At 41.2% G+C, this 19,011-nt stretch overlaps 1 protein-coding gene across 1 annotated transcript; it reads right to left on the minus strand.

Annotated features, from left to right (window-relative positions):
- Window positions 1-12,132: 12,132 nt before the first annotated feature.
- Window positions 12,133-14,920, minus strand: LOC100229447 (pulmonary surfactant-associated protein A). The gene is made up of 4 exons (XM_030275876.4): window positions 14,841-14,920; window positions 14,111-14,308; window positions 13,403-13,480; window positions 12,133-12,702 (listed from the first exon to the last, which is right to left on the minus strand). The coding sequence occupies exons 2-4, from the start codon at window positions 14,259-14,261 to the stop codon at window positions 12,326-12,328; spliced, it is 606 nt and encodes a 201-aa protein (XP_030131736.4). The 5' UTR covers window positions 14,262-14,308; window positions 14,841-14,920; the 3' UTR covers window positions 12,133-12,325.
- Window positions 14,921-19,011: the final 4,091 nt, after the last annotated feature.

A 19,011-nucleotide genomic window follows, 5' to 3' on the forward strand; every position in this document is an offset into this window, starting at 1 on the left:
TTTCCAGTCAAATCATTATCAACCGATGCTCAGATAAAATATCTGAAGTACTTTGCAGTGTAAGTTTTCTACTGGTGCCTAACCCCATTTTTTCTCTCAATTTTCTTAATCTATTCTGGTGACTTTCCAAACCAGCCAACAAAAGAAAAGAAAAGCCACTGATATTTTATGTTATGAGGAAATCAAACCTGTAAACTAGCATAGGAATCTGTTTAATTTGTGGGTCAGAAATCCTTGTATGAGTGTCACACAGTGTGGAAGAATTAGGCTGAAAAGCTTTAATTATCATCTGTTATGAGCTTGATATTAAGCTGGAGATTGGGTTGCTGGGGTGTTTTTCAATAACTTGCAGAGAAGTTGTTTTGTTCTATTCCCACCACCTGAGTTCTCATTTATACGTGAGACAGGGAGTTGACTCAATAAGCCCATATGAAACAGTTAAAAACAAAAGTAAATTTAATCATGTTATTTCCCACAGTACATTGGCATAATTTCATTAATGTAAACGGTTGCTGGGTGTTTACATTACTTTCTTGTTGGTGTCTGGCCTGAGAATTGGACCATTCCTCATGTGCTTGCTCTAGCCCCAGGGTGGGGTTTGCTCTGGCACTACAGGATTGAGGAAAGAGGAAAATTCATATAGAAGGAAGGAATTTAAGAACATTTTAAACCATTAACTTTCCAGATCAAACAACAGAGGCAGGCGAGACTCATTTCTTGAAACATTCTCTGAAATTTTATTTTTTTTTTAGGTTTTGCAATACAACCAGACTAAACTACTGCCTCCCCAGAGTATCCTGCATGCTTTAGATAAATCCACCTGCATAAGTATCAGTCAGTTAAAGGCTTCAGTAGTATTTACAGTGTAACTATAGAGGGAGGCTTTCCTGATATTAATTAAGGGAATCCAGTGCTGCATTATCCTTACTTCTCTTTCAGTCCACAAGAGAAGAACTCAGTCTAGGGACTGAGCCAACAACATTAATCACAGCCCAGCCGAAACATGGAAGTCAAAGTGCGGAGAGCGCAGCTCACGGTGACAAATCACACACATCCTCTTTCCACGGGAACTTGGCAGCACCAGCAGACCCACTGCTTTTGGGTGGGCCACAGGCAGTGAGAGTGATGCTGAGGGATGTTATCAGTGTGGCCCATCCTGCCAGGGCTGCTCACACGGAGCCTTGCAGCGAGATCTGGGGCGTGCGCCTCATCCTCCAGATCACCACCGCGGCGGGGGGCAGCAGCATCAGGAGACTCATCACCAGCACGGCAGCAAAAATGACCAGCAGGATTTCCCACGGGGCCAGGATTGTTTCCACCATGATTTCATCCATGTCAAGAGTCTGAAGATGCAAAGCAAAAAATATGCTGCGTTATTTACTTGCCAGTAGGAATTATGTCTGAATAGGTGTGTTTGCTTTAGCCAGCATAGGGGTGTCAGCCTCTTTGGTCTGTTCCTTTCTCAGCCTGAAGAATAAACCCATTTGGGGGCTGCAGACCCTGGAAGAGCTCCTCCTTTCTTTTTCTCTCTCTCTGCCCTGAGAAGCCTCCATACAGCATCAGCCTGCCTTTTCCTCTTGGCTCAGCTGCAGTTGTTGATGCTGATGTAAGACACCTGGTCCACCCTAAAGCACTGGTCCTAACCTTTGGATAAGCCTTTCTCTTTAAAATTTTGATTTTTAAGGCCCTCTTCTCCCACTTAGAACATTGTTACACAAAATGATTACTACACTGACATACATCAAAGCTAAAGCTGAAAATAAAAGAATATGATGGAAAGGAGAATTGGGAATTGAATTGCCATCAGAATGCATATTTTATCTTTTTCCATGTATAGAAAGAGCAGGGTGCTTAGGAAGGTGTTAAATTGTGTTGATTCTGTTAAGTGTTAACAGGTGTGTCCTAGGGAATGCAGTGTTCAATGCAATTCCTGCTACAGGACCCACACACCTGAAAGTCATCAGGATGACAAGCCCTCTTCCTGGACCCACACACCTGAAAGCTGTAAGGTGGGTGAATAAATGAGGTGCCAGTTGCTGAAGGTTTTTTTCCTCCCCAGTCCTTTGTATCAGTAGTGTGGAGGCTTCCTGAGGGGCTGCAGTGCTGCTTTTGCTGTGGGAATTGGGACTACAACTCACCAGAGGAGGTCTCAGGTTTGTCCAAGCATGTGCTTTACTGAGCTTTTGTTACTAAATCCTGACCTTTATGTAAAGGTGATGATGGAAACTGGGTTGATTTTACTGAGTATTTATGTCTGAGGAGAGTAGAAAATTTGAATAATTTCCAGCAACAGTGTACATGACAGTGTTAAAATTACCATTAGCTCAATTTTTTTTCTGCAGTTTGTAAGGAGAGTGTGTGTTACCAGTGTATATCTAGTAACAAATTTTGGTGGATTCAGGCCATGATAGCCTTAATGAAACCGAGTCCTGATGGAGCTCTCCTTGGCTGCTGTGTCATGTTCTAGTTGGATTAATCTCAAATTTCAAAGCACAGGAAAAGTACAGAGGATGCAGCTGGAGCTCCCCTAGCTCAGGGCCTGGAGCTCTCTCTCAGCTGCTCTCCTCACCAGTGAAGCCACATCCCTGTGGCAGGAGGGTGTCTGGAGCTGGAATGCTGCCCACCAGGCTCATTCCCTGAAGTGGGCTGTGCTCTGTCTGCTGTCACCCAAGCTGCAGAACAGCTGCTTGATTTTGTGTGTGCTTATCTGCTCTGACCTCTGGCTCTGCTGGTGTGGGCTGTGCTGCAGAGCCCATCAGGCTGTGTGATATTCTGACCCTTCCTGGGGTTTTCTCTTCCCACTGGCTGGTGGGTCAAGATAGGTGTGAGGCTGTTTTTAACCTGGAGAGGGATTTTTTTTTTTTTTTCCTCAGGGAGCTTCCTTGTGCTGCTTCTCTGCTGCCTAGAGCTGCTGCACAGGGAATGTCACAGGCTCTTGAGTGCTGAGAGGTGTCTTAAGGAGTGCAGTGTTCAATGGAATTTCTTCCATGGGACCCACACACCTGAAAGTCATAAGGCCTGCGAGTCCTTTCCCAGAACCCACACACCTGAAAGCTCTATTAGCCTCATGTCTCCTAATTTGAATATCTTTGTTAGTTAACTCCTTTAAATATCTCAGTTTCTCACTTGCTTTGTGGTCATTTTTTCCTGCCTTTTTCTCTGCCAGGCATCTTCTCTTAAGATCTCGCTGTTGCTACTTTTGCTTTGTTTTCTAGCTTTTGTTTCAAATCTTGCTGTCATTTCATTCCCTTTATTTTTCTATTTTTCTCCTCTGTTTGTTGCCATTCTTTTTTTTTTTTTTTTTTTTTTTGAAAATTCAGTCATGGTTTGCATGGGAAATCCCTGTCCCCATTCTCTGCTTTATTGGTTCCTCACCAGTGTCTGATGGAAAAAAAAATCCATTAAGAGCATCCACTGCTCTGCCAGCAGCCAGATTTAGTGGGGTGAGAACAGAGCATTGCTCCCTTCCTTAAATCCTGGTTGTGAGGGAAGGTCACACCAGTTAATTCTGTATAAAACACACTTGCAGTGATTTTCAGCTGGACTATATCCCAATCTGTGTAAGAAATAGAGATGCCAAGAGTCAGTGGATTCTGAGGGTGAAGGAAGGCTCTGGTTTTTTTTCCTGTGGTTTGAGGTGGGAGAAGTGAGATGTGTTTGGGCACACAGCCCTCTTTTTCATCCCTGGGTGGATGTTTCTATGCTTGGACAAGGAGTTGCTGTCCTGCCAGTTGTACCCCTGGCAGTGAAAGAAGGTTGGAGCAAACAGCCCTCCATGGGGAAGCACTGCTGCCTTTCCATCTGCCCTGGCCTTCGGTCATTGAAGCAGTGGGGAAGGGATGTCAAGGTCTGTGCTAGTGTTGAGGCAGCTCTGAGGATTCAAGGATGCGTGGTTCAAGGCTGTGAGAGCAGCAGATCAATTGCCAAAGGCCTTGCTCACCTTTTGGAGCTGTTGGCTACGTTGGTTTTAGCTAGAAAAGCTGCTGCTGGCTGGGAAGTGATACCAAGTGTTGCATAAATTCCCCAAAGTGTGTGCTTGTTCTGCATTAACTACTCCAGGCTTTTCCTGTACCTGTGTTCTCATGTCCTAAGGTTTTTCTTAGCTTGAGGGCACAACATACAGTGTGCTTTGTTCTTCGGGGGCTGAATACAACAACTCTGCTGATGTGACAAGAAGGTTGTGTCGTAAGTGAGTGTTACTATATACATACTTTTCAGTAAGACAATCAAAAATAAGGTACATTCATCAAAGCAGAAGTCATCCCAAAGGAAACATGGATGTACTGCCAAGTGAAGCTGTTCAGCTGTGGTGCTGTGCAATCAGCAGAGCTGCAGGCCATGACTTGGTGCCCTTCTGAATGTTGCAGGCCTATCTCAGCCAGCCTGAGATATAAAAGCTATAAAAGGTCTGGAGCTGCTCTATTAACCAGGTGTTTCTCACAGGGATACAGTATTTGATTATGGGAGGGCATAAATTAATCAAAATAGTGGTCAACCAAAACATAGCTCTGGAAATACAAAGTTTTCAGAATAAATACATGTTGTGACTGGAGCTTTGAGAGTTCTTTATCTCAACTAAAATCCTCATCAGTGAATGTGTAAGCATGTCAAATCTCGTCTCTAAGCCAGAAAATAACTTGTATTGAAATTTGTTCTAGATCTATTCCTTGAATTTAAGAAATGGGTAGATGAGTAAGAGTGCCTGCCAGAATTTGAGCTGAACACATTGAATAACATGATTTAAAGGACTTTAGAGAAGCATACAATAAAGAAGACAGGGTGGGGGGAAAAGAAGAGATCTATTAGAGGTGTGATTTGTGAGTGTACCTTCCATTTCCAGTGTTTCATTTATTGCCTGAAGGCTATACAAATTGAGGTGGTTTTTTTTTTTTCTGTACTATAATTGATGAAAGACTATTCTGTCTTTCAGAAGTATAAACTTATATAATTCTGGAAAGGAAGTTAGTATCTTTAAGTAACATAATATATTTAATACAAGCTAAAGTAGACTCTGTAAAGATGTTTTATAGATTGTAGATTGCTTCACTGCTCCCACTATCTTAGCAAATATTCACTTTTCAATTGCAATACTTTAAGATCATGGCACACAACTCTTGCAGGGGACAGTACAAGCAGGAAACAAAATACTTTCTGTTTAGAGTTTTTAGCTGAGGTACTGTGTGCTGCTTTACAGCCTGCTGCAATATAGAAAAGCCAGAAAATACTGTTTGACTGCTTGATTTGAAACCTTATCTTTTGATTATTAGGAAAAAGAGCAAAACCACATATAGGGAGACAGTGATTTACTCTGTCTTGCTGCTGTGTTGCTGCAGGAGGCAGCTGAGACAGTGGCCTTGGGACCTTTGCTGTGCAAGGAATCCACCCCAGTCCTTCCCACCATCTGAAACTATTGAAGAGTGCTTTTCCTGCCTGCTCTATTGAATGCAATCTTTGCTAGGTTAAAAAGACAGTTATTTTTCTCTGCTAATCTTGTTTCCCCCTGCCCCCTCCAAATTACACATGGATATCTTGATTTTAGAGAACTAACAGGAGGGAAAACCTTACAAAACCCCCAGATGTGATATTTTACCCATATCACGTCTGGGAGGGGAGATTTGCATTTCCTCAATGTCCAATGAAGACAAAGGTAGCAATACAGAATGTAGCAATACTATAAGGAAAAAAACCTTATTTGCAGTCTACAGAAATGGTGTGAAGGTTCAGGACAGCCCTCTGAGTCTTGCAGTAACTTTAGTTATTGTAACTTGAGAAGTTCCCCTGAGCAAGATGCTTGTGGGAGGTGGTGGCCTCTCAGTCTGTAACTTGCTCTCACTTGAGGTTTCTTTGAAAATGTATTGCATAGGGCTCAAAGATGAACTGGTACCTGAATTAGCAAGTATTTATATAATTTATTGGCCTCCAAACTACAGAATTATTTGCTGTCATATCATTTTTCTTTGTGCCTGAAAAGTCACAGAGCTAGTACTACTGACTAAACTCTGGGAACAGAAAAACAAGTTTTAAAACTTTGGGAGCCCAGTAAATTTGTAAATGCAGCCAACAAATGGCAGGATTGAAGTCAGCAAGGTCTGTTTTATATCAGTGAATATTTATATTTTCTTTTGTTTCTAGGCAGGTATTCTGGTTAGGAGCTAGAGTACTTAATGTCAAAGACTTGTCTTTGTGAAATCTAGTGACAGTGCTCAGTTCTTTCTTTGGTGGAGATGCATACAGTCAGATTGAATAAAAAACCACAATCAATAGTACAAAACAATGTAAAATTTGTGTAAAATACAAAACAATATATCTGAAATATTAAAGATTATTAGTGATATCTTTATACAATTTTTAGTATTTTATTGGGTCAGGAATACCACTAGATTCTACAAATTATATCAGCTAAAACCACATGGACTATTGAATTTTCAGTATCTTCTACAAGCAGGGCTTACAGCTGTTTATGTGGGGTGGGGTTTTATTGTCTGCACCTGAGAGCTGCTCAGTCAGATACAAAGAAGGGCTCCCAGTGGAGCCAGAGATGTGAAACACTTCCCACACTGCAGGGGTGTGACCACTCTTCTCCCAGGCTCACACTTATTCTAAAGGAAGAACAAGCTGAAAGGGGCAAACAAACAATGAACTTGTTCTGCTTTATTTTCCACTCAGTCAGTGATATAAATATTTGCCCTTCAAGTGGGGAAAACAAGTGCTCCTGGGTGCTTGCTCTCTGCCTGAACTGCCAGCTTCCTGTTAACTCTCCAGGAGAATTACCCAAGGCTGGCTTTCAGTGCTGCAGGAGGGTGAATTCATCCCTCTGCCACTTCCCTGGCTGAGGTAGTAAATGGTAGAACAGGAAAAATTCTCAGACCTGGATGTCTGGCACAGTGATGGACTTGAAAAGAGGGTGATGACTGAGAAATAACTACACTGCAAGTTAAAATTGTCACTTAGAACTTCTGTAAGAACCAGAAATCAAATTAATGAGTTTGGCACCTTAGAGAAAAGGCTGCATTTCAATTATGTGAACTCTTAGAAAGATCTAATAGTGCTGCTTTGGTCTCTAGAGGGACAAACCTTTCAAACCTAGAGTGTATGAAAGCACTCAGAATCATCAAAATATTAACAGAAATTTACTGAATTTGTTTCTTATAAATATCTCCCTCTACAAGTAACTAAAGCATTAACTAAAATTCAGTATTCATTTTAAGAAATATTTCAGCCTTTATAAGGCATGAAGCAGATGAGTCTGATTATTTTAAATTCAAATATGTATGTATTTATCTTTCAGTGAGTAAAGACACTGCAGGCTACAAATCAAGCTTAAAATTTCTTAATGTGAAAATTTGAGGCAAAAATTAAATGTATGAAACCTGGGGGAAGACTTTTAATACAAAAATTATGATGAAGACAGGCTATTTAATAGACAAAACTAGCATAGCAAACGGTTGTGATTAAGCTGATCAAGACCTTAGTTTCATCTCACTTCCAAAAATAATTGTAATCAGGTGGCTACAATAAAAGTCAAAAATGCAAGAAGAGTTTCTCAGTTGTTATTTAAATCACACTTTTCTGGACATATGAATTCAGATTTTGGTATTTTGTCTAAAAAGATGGTTTTGTGCTCTCATAGATAACACATTGTGGCATATGTCTGTTAGGTTTCTAATTCTTGAATGTGTAGCAGTGAGGAGATAGTCTGAGTCACAGACATTTTCAGTTCTGAAGTATTTAGATTTTAAACACTTTTGAATAAACTTATACAAGCTGGAGGTGTGCTCACTGTAAAAGGAGAATAAAGTGGACTGCCTTAGGCAGTTACATGCATATTTCTAAGCATTTAGCAAACTATTTTGCACTTAAAATTAATTATGTGACTAGGAACTCTGAGTTCTTCAACTCTTCCTTGCTGACAACCTTTTAACCAAATTAAAAACAATTTAATTATCCCCCTTTTATAGATAAAAGCAGTAAATTTGTGTCGAATATGTTCACCTTGGCCAGCCTGACTCCCGAAAGTCGGCGCCTGGCTGCTCTCCGTCCCCCCTTACCTGCTCGGTGCCCGGCGCGGTCCCGCGGGCGCTGCCGGGGCCGGGCGCGCATCCCGCGGCGCTGCTCCGCCCGCGGGAGGAGGGAAGGGCAGGGCAGGGCAGGACGGGCTCCCCCCCGGCTGTGCCAGCTCAGGGAGCGCTGCAGGTGCTCGGGCACTGTGTGTGACAGCGGGGCCTCCCGCTTAAAGAGCCCTGAGAGCGGCAGCAGCCTGCCGGGGAAGCGGGAGAGCCGCCCGGCCCGGCCCTGCCCTGCCCGCGGCTGGCTCGGGCTCAGCGGAGCCGTAGCTGGCTCCTCACACACGCACAGCCTGCTGTATGAGACAGCCGCTTGCAGCGCAAAATGAGTGCCCGCTTTTCACCGGAAAACCACTTGGGCTTTCCTTGTAAAACATCCTTTTTACTCACGAGTGAGTAATCTGACTAAGTAACTCATTCTGACTGATTATTGTGAATAACATGTGCAGCCTTCAGTGATGCCCCTAAGTTAATTGGAGATCCACGGTGTTCATACACCCAGGTCTCTTCCATCCATGTATATTCAACAACCCACTTGCTGCTTAACAGCTCAGCTCTATTTTAATATTTGAGAAGCCACAGCTGTGCTCAGGCTGCTGCAGTTTCTGTTATATAAAGTGCATGTAAAAACCTCTTCAGAGGCTTTGCTAAGCCAGCTCTGGCTCCTCTCCATGCTGTTGTGGAGGTGGCACTACACAGTCCCAGAGAAGTGGCCCTCCCGCCTGAACACACTGCTGCATCTGGCTCTTGCCTCTTGACGAGAGAAGATGTGAAGACCAAACAGCAGCCTGCCTTAAAAATTTAGCTATGAAATCTGTGCAAAATCTGTGCTGGAGTGGATACATCCAAAGGGCTGTACAGAGCTTCAGATTGCAAGGATGTCCTTTGAGACCTCAAAGCCACACAACCAGCAATAGGTTTTTCAGTTTTTTACAAAGCAGAAGAAAATATTAACTAGGGTGTCTTCACAGAGAATAACAGCTGTTAATACTTTTTCACATGATGGATATTTTTATAGAGTCAAAAAAATTTTCTGAACAATTCTTGGCAGGGGGATGGGTGGAATAATTTAATAGTGTTTTCCACTATACAAGGCAGAATCAGTCACACTTTTCCCTGCAGAACTTGACAAGTGACCTCTCTTGATATTTGACACTAATATTTCATCTTGCTAAAATCGGATTCCTTGCTAAGTTGCCTTCTGAGAAACCTGTTTATCCTGTTCTTTTACTAACTTTTCAGATTAATACAATTTTAACTTTACTTAACCCTAGTGGTGGTCCTAGTAGTCCTACAATCAGAAGTGGAAAAGTGCGTGCCATTGACTGAAAATTGAACATCCCAGAGTTTGGCTTGTCAGTATGCTGGGTGGTCCAGAATACCCACAAGTACTAGTAAATACATGTTAAATAGTGGTAGTTTCTAAAAGCACAACTAGCATTTAGAGTTAGGATAGGGTGGGTTAAGCTTTTAAAATAAGTTCACAAATGTTTCAGAAAACGGCTTTTGAAATAAATGCTTGCTAGCCTTGGGACATCCTGCCTTTCTACAAATCAGAGGATGCTGTACAGCCATCTCCTTCAGATTTAGGAAATAAATTTGGTGCCCAAACGCTGAACCAGCCTGCCCCTTCAGGCCAAGACTGCTGTTTCCAGAGCTGGCTGCTGTCAGCAGGGCTGTGGAAGGTGACAGCTTCAGGCAGGGTGACAAACATTTCTCAGTGTCTCAGCAGGGCACCTGCAGCTGTGGGGTAACAAAGTCCTTAACTCTCTTCCCTGGGAGCCCACAGGGAAAAAGCCCAAATTTGGGAAGGTGGTGGAACATTTCTGCTCTGGTGCATATTCATTAGACTAACGCTGAAAGTAGCTGCTTTCTTTCATACACACCTGCAAATAGCTTTAATTTTGTGATTACTCTGTGACCCTCTGGAGATTAGCAGGATAGAATAAAAGACTTACCATGGCTTTAAATGTTTGGTGATGGTGGGCTGTGCGTCCAACTTCATTCTCGGGCTGATGTTAATCACTGTAAATTTCTTAAACTTTACTGGAAGATGATGAGTGGAAAATTACTATATGAGTTGATGTTTGTGATCCTGTTTCCTTGTGCTCGTGGCAGAGTTAATTTCACAACAGGAGTCATGCGAGGCTGAAGACTGGGCAGGTGAGCTGATGGGTGCAGGCAGATACTGGTGAGCTGCAAAGTGGTTGTGAGTAAGAATGGAGTTTGAAAGTGAAGCAGTGCTACATGGACTCCTGAGTCCTCATTTCCCTTTTATGTACCTGTTTCCACTGGGTTAGTAGTGGAATGTAAGGAGTCTACGTAGACCTCACATGATACGGGATTCGGTAGTTAATATTTTGGCTGTCCTCTCCAGAAATAAAGGCACTTGTTAACAGCCTGTAGATCTCCTTACATGCCAAACAGATGCATGGATAAAAAGGACTTTGCTCACAGAAGTTTTTCTTTGCATATGTTGAGACAATTTTATAGATCTTGGAAACAGGGTCCTATTTAGTATGCATTTTGATGAAGGATTTAAATACTGCTGGAGTGAGTAATTGAGTCTACCTGTGGAGGTGGACCCCTTCAGGCACCAGGCTGTTCAAGCAGAAAGGTGTCTTGGTTTGACACCAACCTTATTGCATTAGTTTTCCTAATACCTAAAAGACAAGCAGCTTAGTGTGCAGAGAGTAACAGCAAGAATGATTCACAGGCGCTGCCATCAAGCAGAGGGCTGAAAGAAGGCCAGGATTAGCCATTCCTTGTCACAGAGCAGGTGGTGAGACCATGTGCCCAAAATAATCCTGTAATTAAATTTAAGCCAGTGCAGGAATGTCGTGCATGGCAAGTTGCTGCTCTGGAATTACAGTGATTTGCACAGCTACAAGGTCCCAAGCAGCCTCTTTGCTGGCCCCTGGTTCACACGAGCTGTTGAGCACACCTTCCCTCCCCTCTTCCCTTCCATACTTTGGCTGTTCTGGCTCTCTGTCATGCAGAGGGTGAGGGGATCTGATCTGGCTCTAGAGCCGGACATGTCCTTGCTCAGGTTTCTGTCACCCAGCTGGGAGTAACACTGTGAATGAGTGTGGCTCACAGTCAGGAATTTGGCTTTATGGAGGCACCCCCAGATGCTCAGCCAGCCTTTGCACCGTGTCACAGAGCTGATGCAGAGCTTTCACTGCCTAAGCTATGTTGAAGTCAACTGCCCTGGAGAAAGGAAAAATCCAAATCAGACATCTCTGAGTGTGCAGCCATACTGCACAACTGTGAATCTAAACCTGGGGAATCCTCACCTTCAGTAGGTGAACAGACTCAAGTAAGAAAGCTGAGAAATATTTCTCTTAAACCTTTGGCTTAAGCTGGATGGTGGAGACTGAGCAGCTTCTGCAGTGAGTGCCAAGTCACTGGGCATCCACCAGCCTTGGCCCTGTGGGAATCCCAATGAGGGTCTGACAAGCACCTCTGTGGTGCCCAAAATTAGTTGTATCCAAATCTCATCACAATATAGCCTTAAAAAGTTGGCCATGTCATGGCTCTGACGATTTTCCCTAAATCACATAGACCTAGTAATTTTCCTGTTGTCTCCTGTGTGTTTTAGTCCACACATATCCCATGTGACAGGGGATCTTGATGTTCTTGTGCTCCTTGAGTCAGGAAAGGGATTAGGAATTGCTGAACAGGTGGCTTCTGGTCACCACTTTTGAGGTGCATGAAGGATAGAGACCTGCTGACTGAAGTTTTCCAGTGGGGTATGTAAGAAGGGGGGCTCTGTGCCACCCCAGCAGCACTGCTCGTGTCTTCTTTCAGGGCATTGTTGGGGGTGAGAGTGGCCAAAGCAACATGGGCTGAGCAACAGCAGGGAGACTGTATGGGGAGTTTTGGTGAGGGAAACTTACAGAAAGGGATCAAAATACTCACAAAGCAGAGCTTCATGGGTAAAGGAATACTGGAAGATTTTGTGGCTGCAAGTCACCTTAGATATGTGGCCAAGAACTCTAATTTTTGGTCTTGTAATAAATCAGCAGGAGCTCATAGACGAAGTATTAAAACACTAAGTGGGCAATGATTAACAAACAGATAAAAATAGCCTCTGCTTTTATTATACAGTTTCCTCTTCATGGCTGGCATTTTTTTAAAAGACAAATCAGACTGGGAAAGAGAGTATTTTATTTTTTCATCCTGCATTATCTAAGCTTACTAGCTACAAAGGAAGACAGAAGTGATAGGGAAGCATATTCCAGAGAGCAGCAAGGGAAGCACTAAAACTGGCAGACAATAAGGAGATTCTTGCTGCACTTTTTGTCATTCCAAGTGCCATCAGTGTACATCTCCACACATTCTTCCTCCCCTTTGCCAGAAGGTTCATTTGGATACCAGTTAGTATAGCTCAGCTGAGCACCATTCAGGAGCTGGAATCTTCCTGGAACAAGGGATTGTTTTATCCCCAGGTAGGCATAGGTGTTAAAATATTTCACAAAGTACAGAATGGCATCATTCTCGCCAGGGCTCTTTGGAGCAGCAATAGAGCCTCCAGCCTCTTTACATTTTTCCACTGTAGCATCAAAATTGGCTGTTTTTCCATTGGTAGCGAAGATTTTTCCTCCAGACTTTGTTATCATCTTGTTCAAACGAAGGACTGCAGGAGGAGGGAAAAGCTGTTAAAAGCTGTTAAACATTTGTCCATTGTTTTGTGCTTATTTTGCTGTCAATGTTAACTCTTGCTATTTTGCTCCATAACTATAGATTAGGCCAGGAAAAGATACAGGAAAGGAGAACCTGAAATCATGAAAATGAGGAGGGGATGAATAGGAAGAAACACACAGATGATGAAACAGGAGAATCACATAAGAATTTGGAGGAGGAAAGGAAATAAGGAATTTTTTTTAAAAAAAGCATATGATTTTCTTTGAGACTCTCTATAAGGCTCTGAGGTGATTTGCAGTATACCAATGTTCTTGAGTGAATGGGATCTTAGATTTGATCTGATCATGATTGTCTTAGTATGTTTTTAATGTTCTGTTTGTCTACTGGGGGCACGAGGTGTACATGGAGCAGCTCTGCATAGGCAGGGATTTTAATCTGGCACATTCCTGCCTTGCTTGCATTCATAATTCAGAGCTGTAACTCAGGTGCCTTCCACTAGTTATGAAAATCTAATTCCCACTCCCCCACCCCCATTTGAAAGTTTTCACTCATTGATATACAAATAAAGAAGATATAAAAGGAATGCAATAAAACTGCAGAAAATTCTGCCTTTTTCCTAAGAAGCAATTTTTGCCCACCTGATCTATTCCCACTAACCCAGTAGCAGCAGAAAATAAAGGCAGGTAAAATACCTCCTTCCAGTCTGGAAATCCGATGTTCTAATTGATGGATAGCATCCCCATGTTCATTACCAGCCAGTTGTGTGAAATCTGTGAACAAAACCAGCTCTTAACCACTTTGCTTTGCAATGCCAGCCTTGGCTTTCAAATAATGCAGAGCTCATCATATGAAATTAATGCGAACTTTTGAAATGTTTTTTTGACAAGTTTTAGTTTTTACTTCTGTGTTTTAAGCAGGTGATATCTTCACACATTAATCTTTGTAAGGAGAGGGATCAGTTCCTGGAAGTCACCTGCAGAGCAGGAGGTTTATGGAAAACTGGAACTGGAAAATGGAGTTAGTTTTCTCGCTAAGTGATTGGGACAGTCCAGACAAAACTCTGGCATTTGTGCAGTAGATTTAGCTGTTTTTTAACTGTGTCTAGGGACTGAATCCTTGACAGAATCCTTCAGGCTCTTCAAGCACTTGCTTACAGCTACAACCTAGGATTCAACAACAAGTTTCTTGTGCTATGGAAAATTCTAAACTTTTCTCTGTGAGTTGAACTACTGCATCATTAAATAGATATTTAATCATCTTACTTCATATAAGGAAATTCATATTAAGTCCTGATTATTTTACTTCAAGTAGATCACATATCAGATTATGGTCGATAGCACTGAGTTTTCAGAGCATAAAAATAGAACACACCAGATAAAAATGGAGATAACTTCATGTACCTGGTATTTGTTGTTCATTGTTGCTCCTATATCCATAAAAAGGCTTGAAAGAGAACTTTGGAAGAAATCCTGCAGGTTTACCTTGAGCACAGAATGGGAGCAGGAAAATAGCTACTGCTAAGATTTTGTGCAGCTGTGGAGACAGCATCATTTAAAGCTAAAGGTAAACCAGACTGATTTAGTCTCCAGTGTAGAGTCCTGCATTTTAAAAAAAGAGAATGTTTTAGAATTTTTCTGGGTGTGAAATCTTACATTTATTATGCTTTGCCTGCAGTGACATTAATGCCATTCATGTAGTTGCAAAGTTATTTCAGACAAGATATTTTCCCAAAAGACAGTCTGCTAAGACTACGAAAGTCTACAGAGCAAAAACCCAAAACATCCCTTCAAAGGTCTTTTCTGTACATCAGATACCATTATATGCCATTTTTCCCCCATGCAAAAACTTATAGTTTCATTTTACAGGAGACCATTAGACACATGCTGCTTTAGCAAGAGAATGTTTAAGACAAAATAGAACATGCCATCTTTTTCAATTGGTTTAAGATCAAAACAACTGCCAATACTTATTCTTTTACTGCAGCATCTATTTTTTAACATCTTGTCACCTCAGGTGACATGGTCTATAAAAAGAGGTGAAATTATTAATAAAAATGTTGATACACAGATCAAAAGTAGAAAGTTTTATGATAGGTTGAAGCAGCAACCTATCTAAAGATGTTCAACTTACCTTGCAGCTCCAGTGTGAACTAAGAAAGAGTCATTAAATGGTCCAATTTATAGGGCATGTAACTTGAGATTTGTCTTCTTATCTACAGAGAGCACAAATAATATATCATATGATATGAATTGGCATATAAATGGAAAACTAATGAGCTTTAACTTAAATGATAGGGGGAAGTTTTTTTTCAAGAGGTAAACATACTTAAAACATGAGGAAAGTATTAGAAGGTACTTTTGTAACTTGTAGAAACACTTTCACAGGTTTTAAAACACCAACCCAGGAAGAGAACAAATTTCTCAATTCATATTTGAAATACCTAATGTTGCCACAGAGTGGCTGTGCAAATGCCACAGAATGAGTGGCATAACAAGCCATAACAAGTTCACCTGAAATATAATATTCACCAGCAACACCACCATAATTTTTGTTACAGACTGAGGACTTACATGTGGTAATGACCAAAGTCTCATAACTAAACAGAATCTCACAACTGTAGCAACAAAGGCAAATGACAGTGGTGCATCTGCAGCACATGTAGAGGAGACAGCTAGAGAGACACATGCTGAAATATGGAACACTCCAGGGGAAATTTATGCGTCAAAAAGAGCAGTTTTCTCCAGTGGAGCAAGGAGCTCTCAGTGAAGGAGAGGCTGCTTTATGCCTGTCCTGTAAGTACGGAAGCCCAGGATGAGGAGCATCACTGAAATGGAGATGGCCTTGCCAAGTATTTTACAGCTGTTCTCAGCAGAACAGTGTGCAGGGAAGACTTTGAGGAAAGGTGTTTGAGTCTGTGTTCAGTTCAACCAAGTCAGATGTGGCCACACCATACTTGTGGTGTCAGGCCAGCATCCTGATGTTGCAGCAAGGCCAACAGCCAATACAGCTACTGCTGTATTAGTCTAAGGTGCTACTGGGGGTAAGCAAGGCTAGATCACCTCCACAGGCACTGTGCACCCATGCCCTGCTCTTCCACACTCCCCTCAAGCTCTGATGTGTGCCTCAACACCTTTGTCCTTGGTGGAGTGCCCACAGATGCTGGATTAATCCTGCTGCATTGTTTATTGAGCACCCTTGAGTGCACCATTCCTGTGAAAAACAAATAGGCAGTGCCCAGTTTTATGCACATTGACAGAAGAGGGCTGTTTTAAATTTGCACAAGTTACCTTTGTTTCAAGTTTCTTGTCAAATTTCAAGTTTCTTAGCTTTTGAGTACTTGATGTAATGCTTTCAACATTCTTCTGGCAGAGGTTTTTTAATTGATATTTTTTGGGGAAAAAGCCCCACCAAAATCAAACAGAGAACATGAGACGAGCCAGTACGTGGGTTCTAGATGAGCCCTGGGAAAGGTCACTGGCAGACCCTGGCCCTTTGCATCCATGGTGACAACAACTTGAACATTTAAGTGCACCTGGAAGAAACCACAATTTAGGAAAGTATGAGAAAGGGAGGAGGTTTGGCCTGTGGTTGTGAGTTTCACATGCTGACTCAGGGCCTGGGAAGCCAGGAGGGGGACAAAATGTTTCTTGTGATAGACTCCTGAGGAAAAACTGATGTAGATTTGATAAACTATAAACCTTTCTTGTCTTGATTTTCATCAGCATATTAATAAGACAGTGCAAGTTAAATAAATATTTAAATCCACCTTAATTTCTAATATGCTTGTTTCTGATTGCCTAATAGAATATTTTATATAACTACCATAGATTTTTTTGATCTTTCCTTGAAGCACATATCACAGAGGTGTAGCAAGATTCAAGGACACAGATCTGATAAAGAACAAACTATTTTTGAGTACCAAGGTAACTTTTCTTCAGTTTCCACATCAATCAGTAAGAGGTTTAATACTTTCAGTGGCAGTGAAGCAAATGATGGTTATTCTGAGTAGGTTGTGTTGTGCAGTGTAGGTAGGCAAAAGCAAAACCTGCTAAGGACAAAGGTTGGTCTGTGCTGCTTTCTTAGGTGCTCTGAGAAATGTAGACAGAGCTGAATAGTTGAATGGCTGTGTGCTCCTTCCATAAGCCTGTTTGTTGGCCTTTCCTTGGTATACTTAGTCTCCTGAAAGTTGGGTTTTGTCTTTCATAGTGTTATTCACAGGTAAACTTAAAAATTATTTTCTTATTCTTTAATTATTATTTCTGTATTTAAATGCCCCCAACCTCAGCAATATTTTCTGTTTAAGTTGATTTTGTTCTGTTCTGCTGTTGTTTCCACCCTACCTTGTTTCCATCTTGTTCTGTGTTTTCTGCATCTTTTTCTCTTCCAAATAATTGTCAGACTGTCCCCAGCAACTCTCAACTCTCTTATGCCTGGGAATAGCAGGAAGAGCACAGAGCACGGGGAGACACGAGGTCCCATTTCTCAGAGGCGGGCTAAGGCTATTTTTTCTGAGCACTGAAAGCAATTCAGCAAGATGTAGACACTTGGGACAGCAGACTTCAACAGGCATTTTTAAAAATTTAATTATGAGCAGCATTTTAGAGCAGAAAGTCTTAATTTCACCTGCGATCAGTGCACATGAATGCTACTGTCATCATGGCCCATGGACTTTACTGCAGGATCCAGATGTCTCTGGTATGTTACTTGGTGCAGCTCAGCTGAGAAAAAATACAGAATCTGTACAGCCAAGAGAAAGCAAGAAAAGATCTCATTTCTTTAATAGTTGAATAGTTCCATTGCCACAGCCTCCTCAAGGGTTAAGGCACCTTTGCTCTGCAGTGTTGTTCAGCTCCTGAGTCACAAGGGCAGAAAAGGGTGAAAGCTTCAGTCCAGGTTTCACTTGGCATCACACGTGGCTACAACCCTTGAGGGAAATTCTGCCAAGCCCTGGTTTCCTAACAGGGACTTCAAAAAAACATCCCAGTCCTCTTATCATTTTTTTAAGGTGCTACTCTAATTTTCAAGAATCTTGTATCTATTGTGTTTTGGAATCAGCTGTGTTTGTGTAGCTGTTGGCTAATAGGATTTTATAAAAATATGCTTCAACTTCCGATAATGAAAGATCACTTGCAACCTGATACTCTGAGGTACAGCTCACAATTTATACAAGATAAGGGAGCCCTGGCAGCCTGTGTCACATCCTCCCAGTTAGGTTCACAAAAGGTTGAATTTGAACTCAGTTTTCTCAAGAACCATGGGGGTTTTTTAATCAAGTTTCTACAAAAATCAGAAAAATTTGTTTTTGCTAGAATCAATGATCAACTTATTCACATGTGGTAGGGATTGATGGGGGCTGGTGGTAGGTTTTGCTTAAAATTCATAATAGCACTTCTAAGCTGAAATAACTAAATACATTACACCATTATAAAAGAGGATATCACTCTAGACTAGAGACAATTCTTTCTGAACTAAATATCCATAGTTTTTTGGCCTAAGTCTTATTGTTAATCATACCATATTAACTGTATTCAATTTCTGTTATGTGAGACAGGATCCACTTGCCTCAAGAGGGTTGGAATGTTTGGCATCTTTTTACTTGTACTAGGATCTTAATTCTTAAAACCAGCTTCATTTGGAGAATAACTGATTTTCTGATTTAGTGGTCTTAAATTTATGTTGTACTTCTGTAGCAAATTATTATAAATGAAGAAAAAAAAGATTAACTTAGATTTTTCCTGGTCTGGTCATTATACATAAGGAATTGTTGCTCATTGCACTTTTAAGGAAAGATTTTATCAAAAATATTTATATTATCATAGTAATACCACAGAAACAATGTATTTTATTTCTTCATGTACCCAACCATGTCCATTAAAAAAAAGTTAATACATAAATGAAGAATTCAGGTCTTTCACAAAAAAATAGACAGAAATGCTGGTGTTCTAAACAGCATTAGAGGGTATCAATTGATAGGTTTTATACACCAACACACACAAAAAAAGCCATATCAAAATTAAAAAAACCCAACAATTTATAGATACTTTTTCTCTGTGGAGCTGCAAAGAATAATCAAGAAACATTACAGATCAAGTGTGAACTATAAAGAGGAAAATACTGCCTAGCAGTTTCTGGCTGAAGATGAGGAGCTTTTATTTTTCAGCAGCATTATGGGTTTGATTTGATTTTTTTTCTCCTTTTTTTCAATAATAATGGCTAAAGCAGAAGAAATGGTGTTTTTAGACCTAGCTTAGATAGTTTGCTTAGTAATGTGATAAATACTAGCTTGTGACTGGAAAATAAA

Source organism: Taeniopygia guttata, chromosome 6, assembly GCF_048771995.1.
Source record: "Taeniopygia guttata chromosome 6, bTaeGut7.mat, whole genome shotgun sequence".
Lineage (NCBI taxonomy): Eukaryota > Metazoa > Chordata > Aves > Passeriformes > Estrildidae > Taeniopygia > Taeniopygia guttata.